General features: G+C 38.1%; 1 protein-coding gene across 2 annotated transcripts in view; it reads right to left on the bottom strand.

The window, feature by feature from the left end:
- ITGA8 (integrin, alpha 8) overlaps window positions 1-22020 on the bottom strand; it is a 221353-nt gene that overhangs the window by 70631 nt on the left and 128702 nt on the right. For both annotated transcript variants that reach the window (XM_011968109.1, XM_011968110.1), the window contains 3 exons: window positions 16001-16093; window positions 10120-10199; window positions 4493-4573 (listed from right to left, as the gene is read on the bottom strand). In XM_011968109.1, coding sequence (XP_011823499.1) covers window positions 4493-4573; window positions 10120-10199; window positions 16001-16093 — 254 coding nt within the window. The remainder of the gene's footprint in view (window positions 1-4492; window positions 4574-10119; window positions 10200-16000; window positions 16094-22020) is intronic.

Genomic DNA, 22020 nt, shown 5'->3' with positions numbered 1-22020 from the left:
AATACAGTGGGGGTAAAAATGGTCTTTTCAACAAATGGCATTAGGTATTCATGTGTAAAAGTGCGCCAGGTACAGTGGCTCGTGCCTGTAATCCTAGCACTTTGGGAGGCTGAGGCAGGAAGATTGCTTGAGGCCAGGAATTCAAGACCAGCTTGGGCAATATAGTGGGAGCTCATCTCCACAAAACTTTTAAACATTAACTTGGCATGGTGGTGCATGCCTGCAGTCCCAGCTGCTTGGAAGGCTGCAGTGGGAGGATCACTTGAACCCAGGAGCTGGAGGCTGCAGTGAGCTTTGATTGTGCCACTGCACTCCAGCCTGGGAGATAGAGTGAGACCTTGTCTCAAAAAAAAAAAAAAAAAAAAAAAAAAAAAAAAAAAAAAAAAGGCCCTGGGCCCTCACCTTACACCAGATACAACAATTAGCTTATAATTATAGCTCCAAGTGTAAAACCTGAAATTATACAACTCCTAGAAGAAAATACAGGTGAAAATCTTTGTGACTTTGGAACAGCATTATTTCAAATTAGGACAAAAAGAACACAAACCATTAAAAAATTAATCAACTGGATTTCATCAAACTGTTGCTCCTTGAACATCGCTATTAAGGACATATAAACCCAAACTGTATACTGGGAGAAAATAATCACAGGACACATATTTGGTAAATGGCTTTGTATCCAGAATATACAAAGAACTTCTGCAACTGGATAATGAGACAGAAAACCCAATAAATGGGTAAAAGATTTGAAGGAACACTTCACCAAGAATGAGATATGGATGGCAAATAAGCACTGAAAAGTTGCCCAATGTAACTAGTCATTAAGCAAATGAAAACTAAAAACTCAGAGGTACACTACAAGCTTACTAGAATGACTAAATACAAACCAACATAAAGCACATGCTGGCAAAAATGGCACATGACTGCAACTCTCATGCATGACTGATGGGAGTGAATAATGGAAACAGTATAGCCTTTCTGGAAAACAGTTGCACAGTTTCCCGTAAAGATACACTTATCATACAACTCAGTAATTTGTGAGAGCAAATATTCCAACAAAGATCTGCATATGAATACTTATAGGAGCTTTATTCTTCATAGCTCAAACTGGAGACAACTCAAATGTTCACCAACGAGTGAATGGATGAACAATTCACTGGACGTCCATCCATACAATGGAATACTTCTCAGCAGTAAAGAGAAACCATCATAGCAAAGACTTGGAACCAACCGAAATGCCCATGAATGATAGACTGGATAAAGAAAATGTGGCACATATACACCATAGAATACTATGCAGTCATAAAAAAAGGATTTCATGTCTTTTGCAGGGAAATGGATGAAGCTGGAAACCATCATTCTCAGCAAACTAACACAGGAACAGAAAACCAAACACCACATGTTCTCACTCCTAAGTGGAAGTTGAAGAATGAGAACACCTGGACACAGGGAAGGGAACATCACACAGCGGGGCCTGTCAGAGGGTGGAGGGTTAGGAGAGCGTTAGGAGAAATACGTAATGTAGATGACAGGTTGATGAGTGCAGCAAGCCATCATGGCACGTGTATAGCTATGTAACAAACCTGCACATTCTGCACATATATCCCAGAAATTAAAGTATAATAATAAAAAAAGTATATATATAAAAAGAAATTGTCTACTGATACATCCAAGAACGTAGATGTTTCTCAAGTACATGAGGTTAGATGGAAGAAGCCAGCATCATTCCCAATGACTTACATGACATTATAGATCATTCTGGAAAAAGGCAAAACTATAGTGACAGAAAATAGGCCAAGTTTGCCAGGGTCTCGGAGGGGGGGAAGAGTTGATTATAAAGTAGTCCAAAAGAACTATGTGGAGTGATGGTACTGTTCTATATTGTATGTTCTTTTCATGTCATAACTTCTTCAACTAGACACCTAAAAAGGATGAATTTTACTTTATGTAGTTTATATTCCAATAAATCTGACTTTTCAAAAACCCCACTAACTCCATAAACTGTTGAAAGATACTGGCAATCTTTGTAACTGATAAAGGATTCGTGCTTAAACTCTAGAATAGAAAAGACTTTCTATACACTAATGAGAAAAAGTCAACTCTTTTAGTAGAACTATGTGCAAAAAAGGCTGGGTGTGGTGGCTCATGCTGTAATCCCAGCACTTTGGGAGACCAAGGCAGGTGGATCACCTGAGGTCCAGAGTTCGAGACCAGGCTGGCCAACATGGCGAAACCCCATCTCTACTAAATATACGTAACACCAAACTCTTTTTGGTATTGTGTACCAGGGGACTACAAGTTAAAGTAAGGTACCATTTCTTATCCACCATTCTGGCTCAAAAACCTGATCATGTTGAGAGTTAGCTGACAGTGTGGGGAAACAGAAACTTCACCCACTTCTTACGGGAGTGCAATTTGGCATAAGTATTTTGAAAAAGACTTTGGTATTATGTCGTAAAGTTAAATAGAGCCTACTCTCTAATCCTGAATTTCCACTTCTAAGCATATCCTCTGCTGGCGTTCTTCTCCATGTGTACTGGAAGATATGTACAAAAAACAATTGCAGAAAGGTAAATAATAAAAGCCCTGCATTTTCATCAAGAGTAGAATAGATAAATAAATTATGGTATATTTTTGCCAGGCACGGTGGCTCAGGCCTGTAATAATCCTGGCACTTTGGGAGGCTGAGGCGGGCAGATTCACCTGAAGGCAGGAGTTCGAGACCAGCCTGGTCAACATGGTGAAACCCTGTCTCTACTAACAATACAAAAATTAGCCAAGCATGGTGCATGCCTGTAATCCCAGCTACTGAGGAGGCTGAGGCCCAAGAATCACTTGAACCCAGGAGGTGGAGGTTGCAGTGAGCCAAGATCAGCCTGGGTGACAGAGTGAGGCCCAGTCTCAAAATAAAGTAAAATAAGATAAACTATGATATAGTTTTACAATGTAACACTCAGGCAGTTGATATGAATGACTTACAGGCATGTGCACTAAAATGAATCTCAAAAACATTGGTTTGAATGGAAAAAAATCAGAAACATACATAGAATATGATTTTATGTAGATAAGTTTCAAAAAACAATATCCCAGGCAGGATAGATAGCATGATCATTTCAAAGCATGAGCTCTGGAGACAGTTGCCTATATTTACATTCTGGCATTTTCTAGTTTAACCTTCAACTCCTTGGGCCACAATTCCCTCACCTGTACAAAGAGGATACTAGTTCATTTTAACATGGGCTAACTTGGAGTAGCACCCAGAAAGGAACGGTACATATTAGACATTGCTATTATTCTCTAATCCGACAGGGGGCGCCCCAGCGGCACCAGGACAGCAGGGCAGGACCCATGGCAGCACTGGCTCTGCCTGCAGAAATACCAGCTGTCATCACGGAAGCTTGTAAACCACCGTGGAAAAGGAAGGAAACCAGGATTCTGGAACCCCAGTGACAACTTGGTCCAAAATACCAGTTGACATTTTTAGCCAATGTCATTGTTTTTAAAAACAATGATTTGTTTGTTCAAAACCAGATTGTGATTTTCTGAATCCGTGATTGTTCTGAAAAACCAGAATCATCAGAAAAAAAAAAAAAAAATCAATGAAGTCCAACTTCATTCAAGATAAGAACTACACACAACCCATTTCTGATTTCTTTTTCCCCCAGGCATGGATTTTGCAGCTGGTTGTCATTTCCTTGACCCTTTCCCCCCTGTCTCTCAATTGATTGCTTATTGGCACCTTCCTTAAAGAATAGGACCAAAGAAAAAAGATATAAAATATAGATCCAATCAACCCTTGCATCTGAGAGTTAGTCATTTATTAAACTCCAGATGTGGCGTGGTAAGGCTAAAATGTCATCATGCTAAAATAATTATTGGAGAATTGAGACTTTTTTTCAGGGAATCACATGGTTGTCTATTTTATCGGGCTTCTTATCAACTGGTTTTTATAGTTTGATTACTGCACTGTCAATTTGGGGAATAAAGTGATTTCTTTTTTTTTTTTTTTTTGAGACGGAGTTTCACTCTTGTCACCTAGGCTGAAGTGCAATGGCACGATCTTGGCTCACTGCAACCTCTGCCTCCCGGGTTCAAGTGATTCTCCTGCCTCAGCCCCCTGATTAGCTGGGATTATACGCTTGGCTAATTTTTGTATTTTTAGGAGAGACGGGGTTTCACGATGTTGGCTAGGCTCATCTCAAACTCCTGACCTCAGGTGATCTGCTCACTGGATTACAGACATGAGCCACCACACCCGGCATAAAGTGATTTCTTGTTTTGATATTCCTGGAGTTAATTATTATTTAGGGTTTACTCTGTTTTACAATGGAAGGCTAATAACAATCAGTAGAAAAGAGTGAAAATTAATATCCAAAATGAACTGTGATCTCTAATGCATCAGGAAAATTCCACATCATTTTCACTAGTATTTTATCTTAACCCTACATACAGAAGGCTATAATACTATTACAACGCGTTGCTTACTACTTACCCTCTTATTTCCACCTGCGCTACAGCAGTGATGTTGATTTGCAGGCTCACAAAATTGCTGTCTGGATTGTCCTTGTTGGAACTAAAACACAGGGACATGTGATTTAAATCTATCTGCTCAGATGTATTATTATAATATATGATCATAAACATTCTGTATATCACAGGAGCAACACATACTACTAACCTGATCATTCAGGAAACAAGTGTATTCATTCTCCAAAATCGTAACCATTTGTACAGAGAAATGCTAAGATCTTTGAGGATCAATAGTAATGTAACAACTATGAAGAGACACTCTATCTGGAAATACAATAGATATCTGGATAAACTAACACTTTTTTTTTTTTTTTTTTTTTGAGATGGAGTCTCCCTCTGTTGCCAGGCTGGAGTGCAGTGGCTCAGTCTCAGCTCACTGCAACCTCTGACTCCCCAATTCAAGCAATTCTCCTACCTCAACCTCCCAGGTAGCTGGAACTACAGGCACACGCCACTATGCCCAGTTAATTTTTGTATTTGTAGTAGAGACGGGATTTCACCATGTTGGCCAGGATGATCTCAATCTCTCTACCTCATGATCCGCCCACCTCAGGCTCCCAAAGTGCTGGGATTACAGGTGCGATCTACCATGCCTGGCCAAAACTAACACTTTTTTAAATGGCTAAACCAAAAAGGTATTGAACTGAGTTCATTTTGCAACTTCTACCTTGGACAAATTCCTTAACAACTCTGTGCATATCATGTTCATTGCCCATTTAATAGGAAGTGACAGCACAGCCAACTCCTGATTTTTCTTGCTAATAAAGAGAAGAGCTGGCATGAATAATGCAGAGAAACACATAATCAAAACAGCATTTGTGTTTGGCTCTGGGATGCATCATACCATACATTGGCTTGGCAGCAATTTCATCTTCGTTACGGGTTATTTCTTAAGTTAGTATTAAAATAAGCATATATTCACTGCATACTCACCAGATAACTAGGACAAGGAGTTAGAGGGTATTTTAAAAGACCAGTTTAAATTACATACTTTTCATTACCCACAATGCCCTGAATATAGACCCAAGGAAGTTGGGAAGTTCATAAACAGGCAATTAGGAGATGACATGGATATTTACAAAATGCATTAAGAGTGTCTAGATAGAAGGTGTGTGTTTAACAATACTTCTTTGAACAGTGACAAAATTATTTTTTAAGTTTGCTGGGGTTTTTTCTCTCCAGCAAATATAATTAAATATGAAACAACTTTTAAAAATGCATGGGTTTCAAAATGCATGTGCTATGAGGAAAATAAAACATACTTTACAAAGAGTCTCAACCAGTAACTGGGTTTTGAAGGCGGCTTCCATCTGCATTTTATAATCCTAATTATGCTTTTACTGAAGTCACTAAAAAGTTAGGCAGCTTTTAGCAAACCGAGACACAGCCACATCACCACTAACAGGTCATGTTTATATTCAGGTGTCGTTAGGAAGAGAAGGCGTCCTCTTTTTGTCATCAAATCTCACTCTGATTCGATGGATAAGCTCTAGCACCAAGAGGATGGTAATGGGGTAGGTTCTGACTAGCTTTTGAAGCTTTCCAAATGTGAAAGCTGGAAAGGATATGATAAAATTCTGCTTTCAAAGCAGGAGGAGGCAGAATTGTTCCCATGATGCTTTTGAGAAGTCCTGGCCGATTGTATATACTGATAAGACAACTTAAACTGCAACCACACATAAAAGATATAAACAGGCAAATGTCAGGCTCATTTCCTGGAATGGAACATCGCCACTAAACCCATGACTGAGCTTAAGGGACTTGTTCCAGAGGCTGAACCCCAGTTTCCAGGCCATTTTATTAAGATCACATCTGGGGAGGATCAGTCAACTAAAAAAATGTCTGTGTGTGTTTTTAAAGCAGTATTCTGAATTCTAACCACTAAGAAGTAATTAAGTAATTTTACTTATTGTAGACTTTATGGTTCTAAATATATTATGAGTAATTCTTTAGTTTGGAAATTTAAATATATTTTTGCCACAGATTAACCAGACTTTTTTCTATTTCTAGTTCACTACTGCTTGGCAGCTGTGGAAATTAGAATTATGAAAAAACAAAGTTTCATATATATAAGTTATTGCATAATTCTATTGTATTTTCTTCCCAAGTGGTTTAAATAACACACTTTTCATTACCCACAATACCGTGAATATGTAAATAGACATTGAATATTGAAATTATCCTTGAAAACAAGTCTAACACTAGGCTTTTAGAGGCTGTTTTGAAATGCAGCAAGAACAGCAGCAGACTCTGAGTCCAGACCTTCTAGTCGGCTAATCAAAATCATCTTTTGTCACACAGACTTGCCATGACACTTGCTACTGCATACCAGTGGTGTCAGCAAAATCTCCTGGTAAGAAAGGAACCAGGCTTGATAAATAACTCGGATGCTTCCTTGACCTCTTTCCTGAAAGGAAAGCTCCCTCACTAATACCACTGCTACATCCAAACAAGCCATCCATCACCGCCATGGAAGCTGAACTATTTAAACTGTTGGTGCTGGTTCTACACAAAGAATGATGAATTTCCTCTCTACAACTGCACCCTATGTTATATACTATGGATAGACTTGTTTTTCACTTTATTACTCCGATGCTATTTTCTTTTTCCTTACTATTTCCTATTTCCTGTATTCTAACATTCCCTCTATGCTTTCTGTGGTCTTTGGAATGTCAGCAAAGATAACACAGTATTCATCTCACCATTACTAAGGAAGCAACTCTGAGATGGTTACCAAGACCTGTTTGTATGTGGCAATTGCAATCTGAGACCCATTGGACACAGGGAGGAAAATGTTTATGTCATGTAGAGTGAGGGCATGGAGAGATCGCTTAATGCAAATATTTGGTAACAGGAAATACTTTAAGTTTATTAACATATAAAGCCCATTTCTCTCTTGACTTCTATTTGTGGAAAAGGGATTCATTAAATGCAGGTCATGGCAGTCAATATATGCCTGTAAGAGTTTAGACTTCAGAACATTTGGTTTAATTTATTTTTGGTTTAAACACATTTAAACCAAATGCAAAACCATCCATCTACATCCTTATTTACAGCTTTGGAGTCAGCCAGCAAACCATGCAGATAAATGCTCAGCCCTCAAATACCCTAGTAACTGAATTTTTACAGTGTTTTACTCAAACATTGTATTCTTTTTTTTTTTTTTTTTTTTAAGACGGGGTCTCACTCTTATCACCCAGGCTGGAGTGCAGTGGCTCAATCTTGACTCACTGCAACCTCCGCCTCCCAGGTTCAAGTGATTCCCCAGCCTCAGCCTCCAGAGAAGCTGGGACTACAGGCTTGCACCTGTACTTTTATTAGAGAAAAGGTTTCACTATGTTGGCTAGGCTGGTCTGGAACTCCTGACCTCAAGTGATCCACCTGCCTTGGACTCCCAAAATGCTGGGATTACAGGCATGATCCACCGTGCCTGGCCTCAAACACTGTATTCTTGCTTTTATACCTATAACGTATGTTTTGGGAATTTAATGCTATATGTATATTCCAGTTCTTTCTGCATTTCTGCATTTTTATATTTTTTTTAGGGTAATGTTAAAATAGTCATAAGTAGAAATGGAATGTAATCAGTCATGACCCTTTGTTTTAGATGAAGGGGAATGTTAAAAATGTGGCCATTTCTATTTTACAGCAAATTTGGCACTTCATTACTGAATTCATTATTTAAATGATGATCTACAGGATGGACTTAGGGAAAGCATCTAGAACACTACCTAGTGTCTTTTGCTTCTTAGATGAACTACTAATTGCATCCATTCTCTTTTGTAACTTCAACCAAGAGTGAGGAGGAAATATCAATGAATTTGCTTTGTACCAGACTTTCTTTCTATACAAAGGTTGTGTATTTTATGAGAGATGTATCTTTCCCCAGGTGACACAAAGCTTCATGTCAGTGGAGGATCAATGGCACAGACAATGATGGAGAGGAATAGAAACTTCAGGTTACTGTCTGGAGGGATGATGGTACTTTGCCAAGACATGTTTTCTGTTTTTTTGTTTCTGTTTTTGTTTTATTTTTCTTAAGATACTTAGAAATATCAACAGATTTCCAAAATAAAAATATTTAGGGCTTCCTAAACCTTTAATATATTTTTATAGATACAAAGAAATGATTTAACATGCTTTTGGTAAAAGGAAGGAATATTACAGAAGAATTCATTCCATCTGTATCACATCACTAAATTTTATCCAGATTTTAAAAACCTAAAATTCAGCAGAAAATGTCTAAGTTAAATTCAAGAAAGACTTCATTAAGGTCAGAAATGAATACCTAAGGTAAGTTGAGAAAACCTTCCTCCCTAGATATCTATCACAAAGTTTGGGGTGGGAGAGTAATTTGTGACATGGGTTGTGGATTTTAAAAATCTGCTACATTCTTACAGACTTTATACGTTTTTAAAAAATTCTAAGCCTTTTGCTGAAGTAGTTATTTAAAAAGTAATCCATTGCATGGAGTCATTATTCTAAAAGTTATCACACTCTAATGATACTTCTTGCAAGATATTAAGATAAACTTAGAAATTAACCATCTTGCACACTAGTATTTGAGACTCAAATTGTGGATACTGACTTCATATTCATTTAATGGTTAGAGCAAGGGTTCAACATGCCAGGCAAGGTATAAATAAATACAGAAGGCTTACATGTCCTGTTTATATCAGTGTTTTTCAAACTTTTTAAGCTGCAGACCACGAAAAATATATACATCTCACTAGACATCTTACTACACATATTTATACTTACTGAAAGAAACATTTCATGAGCTGTGCTAGTATATACTGTACTATATTATATTATATTGTATGTTACTTTCCATTCAATTTCCTTTTAATATGGGTCTAGAGCCATTAAACTGATTCCATTATCCAGTTAATGGGTTTAAGTTCACAGCTGGAAGCCCCGGCCCAACTGCCACACTACTTTCTTCAAGTCTTCTTTTTCACAAAGTATTATTTTCAGCCACAAAGGAGCAAACAGAATAGGTGGTAAGAAGGTGAAGTCACAGTTGAATTCTCGAACAGTGTCAGCCTTAGAAAAGAGAGACAGCTACTTATATGGCTCAGCTTATCATTGCTAGAGAAGGGTTTGCCCTTAAAATAGAGTATCTCACCTGCGTCCTGCCACAGTGCTCACAGGTAAGCCATCAGAGATTCGTTCATTCTTGAAATTGAAGAGACTTCAGGATTGCCAATGCAAAATCTATGCTTTTTTTGCACAGATTTTGTTCTCAGGGACTAGCTGATGCCCAGCTGAGAGCATGGAGTTACAGTGGGGAAAGGCATGTGCTTTGGAATGAGGAAAAGCAGAAGTAAAGCAGGTGGGAGGCTGCCCAGGACAAAATTTTGCTATCTCATAACTTGGTCTATATAATGTAATCTCTTTTTCAAAACCCCTAAAATGTTGAAATTACTGAAATAATTAAGGAAAACAAAGACTAAATGGGCTGTGAAAGTCTGGGTTCTAATTTCAGATGAGCTTTTAAGGCCAAGGACCTTGACAGGTGGCATCATTTCACTGTGGATCTCTTTTCTGTTGAGTGCCGTCAATAATATAGGCAGGTAAAGGTCTAACCTTCTGATTTGGAGATCGAAGTTAATGCTCATGTTTGTTTTCTCGAGACGTGGAACTGCAAATCGGAGGCCCAGGGAATACTAAAAAAGAAAATAAAATCACACAGGACACAAAGTTATTACATGAGAGTAGCTTGTACACAACATCAAAATATTTTGTAAGTCATTCCTGCAAAACCCCACCCTGGATCACTGTAACTCTCTCCTTTGTTCTGCTTCTAACCCAGGTGGCTGAGAGCTGAGAGAAGTCATGCAATGAACTGCAGGCCCCAGAAGATTCAGGTTACAGTACAGGTTGTTTCTCTCTCTCCATTTAGTTCTGTACTGCCTCTTCTCCTGCCACCTTTTTGTGTGTTAAATTGAAAATAATCCAAATACATGAGAAGACACTGATTGATTGACTGATTGATTGATTGAGACAGGGTCTCGCTCCATCACCCAGGCTGGAATGCAGTAGTGCGAGCGTGCCTCACTGCAGCCTCAACTTCTGGGCTCAAGTGATCCTCCTTCCTTAGCCTCCCAAGTAGCAAGGGCCACAGGTGCACGCCACCACATGATTAACTTTTTTGTTATTTGTAGAGACAGAGTCTAGTCTGGTCTTGAACTCCTGATTTCATGCAATCCTCCTGCCTTGGCCTCCCAAAGTGCTGGGATTACAAGCATGAACCACCACACCTGCCAGAAATTGACTTAGAAAACTATGATGCTTCTGTTCGATGGACATTTATGTAGTCATTGAAATTATAGCTGTGAAGTCAATGCAACAATATGGAAAATGCTTCTAATGTAATAACGATCAACAATGAATGAAGGTTACAATGTTTATGTGCAATGCTCCTCAGCTATGGTTTTAAAAGTCTACAAATCAAAAAATTCTTCTATAGTACAGGAGCGTGGATGTATTATAGGAAAATGTTTCAGAATAATATGTTCTAGTTGAGGTTACAGTTACATGGATTACTTTTTCCTTTTAAATTTTTCCAAATTTTTAAAACTGCATTTATTATTTTCATAACCTGTAAATAGATAAAAACATGGGGAAAATAAATTCAATGGTGATATAAATAAGGAAGTAAAAATAATAGTTAACACATCTGTAATATTATGTTACTTACTCTTCCAAGCACTGTACTATGCCTTACACACATGATCTCATGTAATCCCAAAAAGCACTCTGGGGTCGGGGCTGTTGTTGCTGACATTATACAATGGAGCAGCAACCTGAGGATTAGAGAGATGAAGTGCCTTGCTCCAGGTGCAGTGCAAATAAACCACAGAGCTAGAATTTAAATCCCTGCAAGCTAACTTTCAAATCTGTTGTCACAGCCACTATAGTATCAGAATCAAACCATTAACAAAAACTCATATTCACATGAAGCAGTAATAATAGGAACTAATAATAAATCATCTCTTTTGTCATAAATCAGCAGCACCAGTTCACTAGCCCTTGCCGAATGTGCTTCAAATCACGTACCATCCTAATGGCTTTACATTTGTCATATCATTCATTGCTCCAAACACTCCTATAGGTAGGTGTTTTCTCATTTCAGTGTGACTTGCTCAAAGTATCACAGCTGATAAAAGGTATAGCCAGTATTTAAACCCAGATGTGTCTTAATTATAAGGCATTATGTCCCAGCAAGGATTATTTTATTTTTTTGAGACAGAGTCTTGCTCTGTCGCCCAGGTTGGAGTGCAGTGGCATGATCTCAGCTTACTGCAACCTCCACCTCCCGGGTTCAAGTGATTCTCCTGCCTCAGCCTCCTGAGTAGCTGGGATTATAGGTGTGCACCACCACACCCAGCTATTTTTTGTATTTTTAGTAGAGATGGGGTTTCATCATGTTGGCCAGGCTGGTCTCATACTCTTGACCTCGTGATCCACCCGCCTTGGCCTCCCCAAGTGCTGGGATTCCAGGCGTGAGCCAAAGCACCTGGCCAGATGAATTTTTTAATAATTCCAAAGGAGCAATTTTCTATCGGCCTCTTCTCTCTTTTGCAGAAGACTTTTAGCTTTTACTTGCCTTTTCTACTTGAAGAACTCCTAAATCACGCCTCAAAGCTCAGGACAGGAGATATCTCCTGTAATACATTCTCTCATTCTATGGGCTGGGCCAGGCAAAATTGTTCTCCTTTTTATTCTCTGTCTCCTTTTTTACCACTCTTCCACCACTCAACTTATGACACTGCTAATTTTGAGTTTCTTATTGAGTGAAGGTTGTGTTTTTATCTTTATATTGCCAGACTCTAGCTTAGAACCTGGTTTATAGAAACAGTGCAATAAAAATTGCCAAAAGAGGCTGGGTGCAAGGGTGGCTGACTCCTGTAATCCCAGCACTTTGGGAGGCCAAGGTGGGCGGATCACAAGGTCAGGAGTTCAAGACCAGCCTGGCCAACATTATGAAACCCCATCTCTACTAAAATACAAAAATTAGCTGAGTGTGGTGGTGAGTGCCTGTAATCCTAGCTACTCGGGAGGCAGAGGCAGGAGAATCGCTTGAACCCAGGAGGCAGAGGTTGCAGTGAGCCGAGATCGTGCCACTGCACTCCAGCCCGGGGAATAGAGTGAGACTCCATCTCAAAACAAAACAAAACAAATTGCCAAAATTGCCAAAAGATGAGAGTTTGTTTTTGTTTGCTTATTTCCAGTGATAGAAAACTACTGTATTGCAATAGAGGCTACCTAATGTTGGTTTTCATTATAGAACAATCAGCATGGGACTAAGACCCATTGAAGATGTGACAATTTCATATTGGTAAGAGGTGCATGTGTCCTTAACTAGTACCAAACACCAGATCTCATGGCATTGATTTTAAAGCGCTTTCACTGATCCCACCATTTAAAAAAAATTTTCCCACGAGAAAATTTGCAACTTGTTATGAATCTTATTGGCATATAAATATCTTATATTACTATAGCTACTCTATGGAAATGACTTTACTATTTAAAAATCAGAAGTAAAACTTCTGAATACTACCTTGAATATTTTGTTAAGTTAAAATACAAAGTCACTTGAAAATGATTTTCAAAAGATATTAGATAGAACTAAACATTCCTGGCAATTTATGATGCTTTTAAAATCTTTAGCACTGCTTTTCCATTTGGAATTTTACCACAACCCACTGAGAGTATTCTTTTTAAAGTGCAAAATGAAGAAGAATATAAATCAAAGTGTTTTATAACAAAACAGAATGCAATAAAATTTGATGTGTTTAATGGCATTAAAGAATGAGATAAGAAAGCTATTAGGTTTCTTCTACTATAGACCTCAGAGATAAACGAATATAAACAATTTACTTCCCTGTAAAGATTATTTGCTGGTAAAATGAATTGACATCCTTTCACATAAACACATTTGTGGTTAAGACCCACTGCCATTTTTCCTCCACTTTGAATGATACTGGTGGCCAGTTTTGTTCAAGATTATCCTTAGATGACCTCTGGTCTAGCTGTAACACTTCTAATACTGAAAAAGGAACGAGTGGTCTATCATCTACAAATGCTAACACTGTTAGCCACCACTTCAATTCATTTTTCTTTTGTCTTAGGTAACCCTCTTCGTATTAAATTAGGCCATTGATGCCGGGCTCGGTGGGACACGTCTGTAATTCCAGCACTTTCGAAGGCCAAGGCAGGTAGATCACCTGAGGCCAGGAGTTCGAGACCAGCCTGGCCAACATGGAGAAACCCCATCTCTACTAAAAATACAAAATTAGCCTGGCACATTGGCATGCACCTGTAATCCCAGCTGCTCGGGAGGCTGAGGCAGAAGAATCGCTTGAACCCAGGAGGCAGAGGTTGTGGTGAGCCAAGATCGTGCCGTTGCACTTCAGCGTGGGCAACAAGCGTGAAACTCCATCTCAAAATAAAATAAAATAAAATAAAATAGGTGGTTGGATTTTTCGCAAAAACTAGCAAAACGATTCATTAGCTTCCAGATAAAAGGACTATGATAGTGAAAAATGTTCTAGTATCTCAGTGTAGACATCCCATTCTCTCTTTCAATGCTTCATTTTAAAGTCTCATCTGTTACTCATTCGTTTTTATCCAAGGGCTTTTCACGATGTTGCAGACCGGATAGAACACGGGCTTTGCAGTATGAGGCTTTGACCAATTCATTCGACTTCTCTGAGCTTCAATTTCCTCATCCATAAAATAAATACTTGACTCACAGGGTTGTTTTGAAAATTCAGTAAAATAACATTAAAAAGCTCCCCTCCTCCCACTGCTCAGTTTATAACCTAGAGGACAATCAATCCATGATCACCAATAATAATCTGTCATAGGAATATACTTGTCATTGAAATATGTATTTATTTTTGCCCCAAGAAGCAAGTTTACTATAGTTTTTGCACATTTTTGAATACCCAAGATCAAAGCAACATTATAGCACAAAAGAGCAAAAATATCATTCTAGCATAATATTGTAACTTGAGAAAAGTTTCAAATGCTCAAGCAAAAGTATGAAACATCAGGCTAAAAGGTTTATTAACTGAAAGACTTATCAGCATCTTTAAAATGTAAATGCATACCTGAATCTCCCAAGGAAGGACATGACATTCAACAGTGACCATAGAATTCCCTTTTCAAGGCTGCTCTCAGGGGACTAGCACTCTTTGGAATAAACTTTGGGAAGTTGTTTTAATACAAACCTACATAATGATGACTTTCCTTGAAGTTTTTTTCAAACAGGCTATTTCACTGGTAATCATAAACATCTAATTTTGAATAGAGGACTATGTATGTTCAATTTATGTAAGCTTTGTTAATACTTTCAGGGTTCCGAATTTTTTTTCTGATTTTACATCATAAAATAATTGCTTACTGTAATATTTATTACTAGTTACCATGCATATACTTAACTGTAATTGGATAAAATTAACTTACTGGCCTGTGATCCCAGCACTTTGGGAGGTTGAGGCAGGTGGATCACGAGGTCAGGAGTTTGAGACCAGCCTGGCCAACATGGTAAAACCCCTGTCTCTATTAAAAATATAAAAATTAGCCAGGCATATTGGTGGACACTTGTAATCCCAGCTATTCAGGAGGCTGAGGCAGGAGAATTGCTTGAGCCCAGGAGGCAGAGGTTGCAGTGAGCTGAGATCGTGCCACTGAACTTCAGCATGGGTGACAGAGCAAGACTCCATCTCGAAAATATATATATATATATATATTTATTTATTGTCCACAAGCAATCCCGAGTGGAAATTTCCTAAACCTGGAAACAAAAAGGAGAAGTACAAGAAAAAGGAAGAGGAGGAGGAGAACAAAGAACTATTTTTTCACATGTATGTTGGAGATCATTATTAATCTTTATTTTTTCTCCTTGCTATAAAACTACAATTTTCTGTACAATTCTTCAAGTAAGATAATGGAAAATATAAACTTGGTGAAGCTGATTCAAAAACCGGGTTATGATAACTTTTTAAATATGAAGATACTCTGAATGATATTCATATAGGAGGTATATTCGAAATAAAAGTTAATTTAATTGCCATTGCTAAAATCTTTGTCCTAAGTTGGTTATTTTTAAAGTCTTTAACTTACATTGCATTTCTTTTGAAATTCAAATAAAAAGTACTTAAAAAAAATATCTGTAGTAAAAACAAAGTCTGCATAGATTTGTTGCAACTAAACGACACGCAAGAGTTATGTCTAAAGAGAAAGCATAGAAGAGCCTGCATCTTTCTGTGTTTGTGGCCTGAGACGATTCACTCTGTGTAGGCTGTAATGTGAAATCCCACTACTCTGTCAATTTCCTGCCTAATTTGTTGTTGCTGCTAGGTGCTGAGTTGCTGAGTGGTAACCGGAGAGCTTTCCATCTGTTCCCTGTAAAGTCCAGTTAGAAGGAAATCGGTCAGTATTTCTGGTTCTCTCTTACATTTGTTCCCGACACCATAGGGTTCCCAAGGTCACACACCACCATCCTGGTTACATTTTCCATCTTGTACTCACAGCTCAGTGGTCGAAATTCCTACAATGGGAAAGAACAGGGGATTTAGGGGGCAGCATAAATGACATCTTGACACAAAAGCCATGCTGGGGGCCTGGGAGCTCCCCTGGATCTCAAACACCCAGGAGGGTGACTGTGAAAAAAAAGTAATTGATGACCCTTAACTCAGAAGAGAAAGTAGAGAGAGAAAAGTAAAAGTTAAATTTTAGAAATAAATGTATTGGGTGGGTAAGCATATTTATTGTGTTTCATTAAGGAAGACAACGTGTAATATTGCATTTATATAAATAGTTTAGACAATATCTTCACTAATGTTAATGTGAAACTGAGAGCATGAAAATCATAAATTATTAAACATGAGTAAATAAATTTATTCTATTAAGCTTTACAAAAACAAAATGATCATAATACATATAGATTATCATAAGATTCAATGACCATTTGCCAGAGAATTGCCTTGAACACCAGTTTCTATACACCATGGTCCCATTTTGAGATCATGCAATTGACATTCTTCCGTTCTTCATTATTTCAGATGTAAAGAGAATGCCTTCATGTTTAGCAGTACTTCCTATTTCCTTTCCTACCCCTATATCCTGTTCCAAGTAGAGTTCATACAAACTGAAGTTGGAAGAGGTTCTGGGAGCTATATACTGGTCAAATTCTCAAGGTTGAGCAGATGAGAGGGGAAATACAGATTTGTTCTGGAATGGTTGCCCTTGGTTTCCAGCTCCTCTTCATGTCCGCATGCTATTCCCAGCTGCTTAGAAACCCACCCCTCACTCTCTACCCTATTCTTTTTCCATACCTCAAACCCTTTGGTCCCACTCTGCATGTAGCCATAGCTACTTACACTTCTCCATTGTTTCATTCTAACTTATTATATGCCATCAGTATATTATCTGTCACCCTTGTTCCCAAAGAAGCTTGCAATATGAGGACTTTCATAAAGGACCAAATTTTGGGGGAATTTCTGTCTCTGTGATAGGTTCGGAAGAGGGTTCCCAATATAATGACCATTTATCCATCTGTCAGCTCTATTGAAATTTTATTTTTTTATCCTTTTTCTGTTATCTATTGAAATTTTATATAAGAAAATAATGTAAAGTTTCAGAAACGATCCTCCATTCCCTTCTATTTTATTAACAAAAACCCAAACCCAAAACTCAAGCAAAAAACATGAAACATTCCCCAGACATCTAGCTAAAGAATTCTGTAAGTAAACCACACACTTTGAGAATATAAGCTTCAAGAAGGCAGAGGTTTTTGTGTCTGTTCTAGTCCTAATGCCTAGAGCAGACTTGGACACAAAGTAAGTGACGATTCAGGAACAACAGAGTAGAGACAACTGACACCTTCTTGTAAAAGAGAAGGCTACAATGAAACAGACAAATATGCAGCTAAGTGTACAACCCCGATCCCAGAATCCCCCAGATAGACACATGGAAACATCTGTCCTAGTTATTGAGAAAGGAATGGATCACTAATATTTGGAGGCACAATTTAATACATCCTCTCTTCAAATATCCTGAAAGACAGTTATGTTAAAAGCGGTAACATTCTTTCTTCTCAAAGATAGGTTTACTATGTATTCAGCTTCTTAAGGATCCATACCTAACCCCTAATCACAGAGAGAGGCTTTGTGTGGGGATTATTAACTCAGTCATGAAAACAGAAAAAACAAAACCCAGAAAAATCTTTCATAACTGCTCAAATGTCCCTTGAATGTAATTCAAGGATTTAGTTTCTATAGTAAATATATATTTTTAATCTCACCTAAAGGTTAAAAGTTATATGTACAGTTTTTCCCCAGCTTTCTGGAAACAGTTCTTTGACATCAATCAAAGAATTTTTTTCTCCCTTTCACATCCCCTCCACCCTTTTTCTTTTTTTAAGCGTTATTTCCTCTCTTTAATAAGAGGAGCAATGAACTTTTTCTGAACATTTCTAGATGATTTTCCTCTGCAGTTCCAGGGACATTCTTGTTCAAATCCATTTATAGCTCTTAGAGTGTTCTTCTTTCACTGAAAACATTAACTGTGTACCCACTATTGACCAGGCCTGACATATAAGACCCCTTGTCCTCATTGAATTCTTAGTTATTTTAACAACTGGAACAAGTAATTCTAAGCAATTGTAACAGCAATGGAAACACACAGTTGCAGTAGAGTTGGGTAAATTTTATGATAGGATAAATAAATAGTGACAAAGGAGGACCTGCACATAGATCCAAGCAATCAGAGAAGGCATCCTGGAGGAAGTGGCATCTAAGCTGATGGGGGCAGTGCATATCAGGGGTTAAGAACAGGGTTCCAGCCGGGCGTGGTGGCTGACATCTGTAATCCCAGCACTTTGGGAGGCCAAGGCAGGTGGATCACCTGAGGTCAGCAGTTTGAGAGCAGCCTGGCCAACATGGTGAAACTCCATCTCTACTAAAAATACAAAAATTAGCCAGGCGTGGTGGCCAGCACCTGTAATCCCAGCTACTAGGGAGGCTGAGGCAGGAGAATCACTTGAACCCAGGAGGCAGAGGTTGCAGTGAGCTGAGATCACACCACTGCACTCCAGCCTGGATGACAGAGTAAGGCACCATCTCAAAAAAACAAAACAAAACAAAAACAAAAAAACAGAACAAACAGGGGCCTGGACTTAACGTTTGACGTTTGAACTTGCTTCTACTACATAATAGCTGTATAACCTTGGGCATGTTACTTAATTTATTCTTATCTGTAAAACAGGGATAGTGACAGTAGCTTCTCTATAAGGCTGTTATAAGAATGAAATACATTCAAGAACTCAGAGGATTACTCAGCTCATAGCAGTTGTTCAATAAATGTTAGCCACCTCAATTATTATTGTCTCAATTATTATTAAGCCTCAATTTTTATTAAGTCTCAATTATTATTTGAAGGATGAGTGAAAAGAAGTAAAAATAAGTAAGATAGACAAAGAGGATGAGGGAGCAGAGTTAGTGTGTTGGAAGGAGAAATGGCTGGAACAAGCTCTCCGTGTTATTACAGGTATGGAAAAGGAATTCAAACTGGCTGGAAGCATCAGCATTTAGTGATGAGGCTGAGGAGGCAAGTGGGAGTGATATGATCAAGGGCCTCATGCGTCATCTGAAGGATTTGGATCTTATCCTCAAAGCAATGGGGAGCTAGTGAGGATTTGAAGAGAGTGCCATGCTCAGATTTGCGATTTAGAAAGATGGATTTTTTTTTTCTATGTTAGCGGTAACAAGTTGGCAAGATGAACTAGGAAGACTGTTGCAATAATCTGGGCAAAAGATCATGCCAGCCTGGATGAAGGTGGTGACGGTAGCTGTTGGATGGACTCAGTTCAGAATCTCTTTAGTTCACATCCTTCTCTCCATCCAACTGCTACTGTCATCACCCTCATCCAGGCTGGCATCACTTTCGGTGTTAGAAGCCAGGAGATGCTGGTGTCATTCTCGTACATAGAAAATGAAAGGGAAGCTGGATGTGGTGGCTCACACCTGTAATCTCAGCACTTTGGGAGGCCAAGGCTGGGGGATCACTTGAGGTTAGGAGTTCAAGATCAGCCTAGCCAACATGGTGAAACTGATCTCTACTAAAAATATTAAAATTAGGTATGGTGGTGGGCGCCTGTAATCCCAGCTAGCTGGGAGGCTGAGGCAGGAGAATCACTTGAACCAGGGAGGCAGAGGTTGTAGTGAGCCAAGATCATGCCACTGCACTCCAGCCTGGGCAACAGAGCAAGACTCCAATAAAAAAAAAAAAAAAAAAGGAGGAAGGGTGTGAGTGGGAAGACCAAAAGTCTAGATATAGACATGCTGAAGGTGAGGCAGCTGTGAGAGATTGAAGAAGAGATGATAACAGGTCCCTAGAATCACCAAATTCACAGAGACAGAAAGTAGTATGGTGCTTACCAGGGCCTGGGGAAAGGAACAATGGGGAATTACTTTTAAGGGTTGCAGAGGTTCAGTTTGGGATGATGAAAAAGGTCTGGAGGTGGACAGTGGTGATGGTGGCACTACCATGTAAATATAATGTCACTGAACTGTATACTTGAAAATGGCTACAATGATAAATTATATCTTATGTGTATCTTACTACAATCATAATGATGATCATGATGATAAATATAAAACACATACACCTTTTTCACAGAAAAATTAAGGAGAAAAATCACCAAAAGGAAATATAAAGGCTGGCTCAACTAAGGTTTCTGGAGCAAGAGATAATAAAAGACAAATGTTTTCAACAAAAGAATAGCCAACCTTACAATCAGATAATGCCTAATATTTTTCCCCTTGAGGAAAAAATGGTTAAAATATGTTGAACTGAGTTGAAATCAAAAGGTATACAAACCTCAAACTGTTTCAAAACAAGGAAGAAATTAGAATGTGGCTTAGTCACGTAAAATTCAAAGACCGAGGGAAGTCTCTGCCAAAGGGAAATTGACGGAGAAAAAAGTAGTGAAGGGATCATTCGAGATTACAGATAATGTCCCTTGTAATGTTTACAGCCAAAGATAGAATCCTAAGTTCTCTCCCGTGTTTTCTATGCAACAAAACCAACAGTAAACTGGATGTTTTGCTAAAAGAACACTTTAGAATAGGTCCTTTGTTGAGAAAAGTCGGGGGTGGAGTGATAAGAAGGGAATTGAAATAAAAATATGAGTGGAGCTCCAGAATATTAAAAACAAAACACACTCAAACTTCGTTTTTGTTTGTTTAATGCATTATCTGCACGTAAGTATCTGTAGGCGACATTTTTCTGTTTTTGCTTGTAGAGATTTTATTATGAAATGACATCTTCAAATCAAAGTGGTTATTAAACACCATTTTTATAAGTTGTGTGTATAATTACTCCATTTATTCTTACTTATTTATTTTTATCTTAAAGTGACTTTAATAGAGAAATGAAGATTAAAAAAAAAAATCACATAATTGGCCAGGCAAGGGTAGCTCGTGCCTATAATATCAGCACTTTGGAAGGCCAAGGTGGGTGGATTGTTTGACCCCATGTATTCAAGACCAACCTGGCCCACATGGCAAAACTTCCTCTCTACAGAAAATACAAAAATTGGCCAGGCGTGGTGGTGCACACCTGTAGTCCTAGCTACTCAGGAGGCTGAGATGAGGGTTTTGCTTGAGCCCAGGAGTTGGAGGTTGTAGTGAGCTATGATCACACTGCTCCACTCCATCCTGGGCAACATAGCAAGACCCTGTCTCAAATAAATAAATAAATAAATAAATAAATCACACAAAACAAAAAACAAACAAAAAAACACAATTCAAGAAAGAAGAAAATGGGATGATTATAAAAACTACTTACTGGAGAAATTAGGGTTTATATTGATTTTCATGTTTGAAATAGCAGGGAAATGAAAGCTGAGTGGAGAGTTGCAAATACTCTTGAAAAGAAATGGAATGTTTTTTTCTATCTATCCAACCTCACTGTTAACATGGAAGAGTTAAGAATAATTTAGGACTATTTTTTAGAAAACTACTTTATTAAGATATGACTAACATACACAAAACAGCAGGACATATTTAATGTATAACATTTGATGACTTTGGAGCTTCTTTTTTCCTATATATTTCTTCAACAGAAACTCATAAAGATTTTAAACCAGTGTTAAAGATGCTCTATCATTACTCATCTGGATTTTTAAATTTTTTTGTTTTTTACTAAGAAGGATTCAACTAAAACAAAAAGAAATCATGAGACTAGAAATGTGAATAGAGAATTTTATATTCCCTAAGTTTTTGAATGTCTTTAAAATACCAACATCACAACAACAGTTTGTTAACATCTCTTTAGAAGAATTAGTTTTCATTACAAATTATTCAATCATTAAAATGGATGAGGTCCTCAGGGGGTGTGGTATTTGGAAACTAGTAGACATTTAATACATTTAAGCTAAATGAACAACACTATCAGCAAGTATTTAAGGAGCAC

The sequence above is a fragment of the Mandrillus leucophaeus genome, unplaced genomic scaffold, assembly GCF_000951045.1.
Source record: "Mandrillus leucophaeus isolate KB7577 unplaced genomic scaffold, Mleu.le_1.0 Scaffold83, whole genome shotgun sequence".
NCBI lineage: Eukaryota > Metazoa > Chordata > Mammalia > Primates > Cercopithecidae > Mandrillus > Mandrillus leucophaeus.
This window is presented reverse-complemented; position numbering and strand designations above follow the sequence as displayed.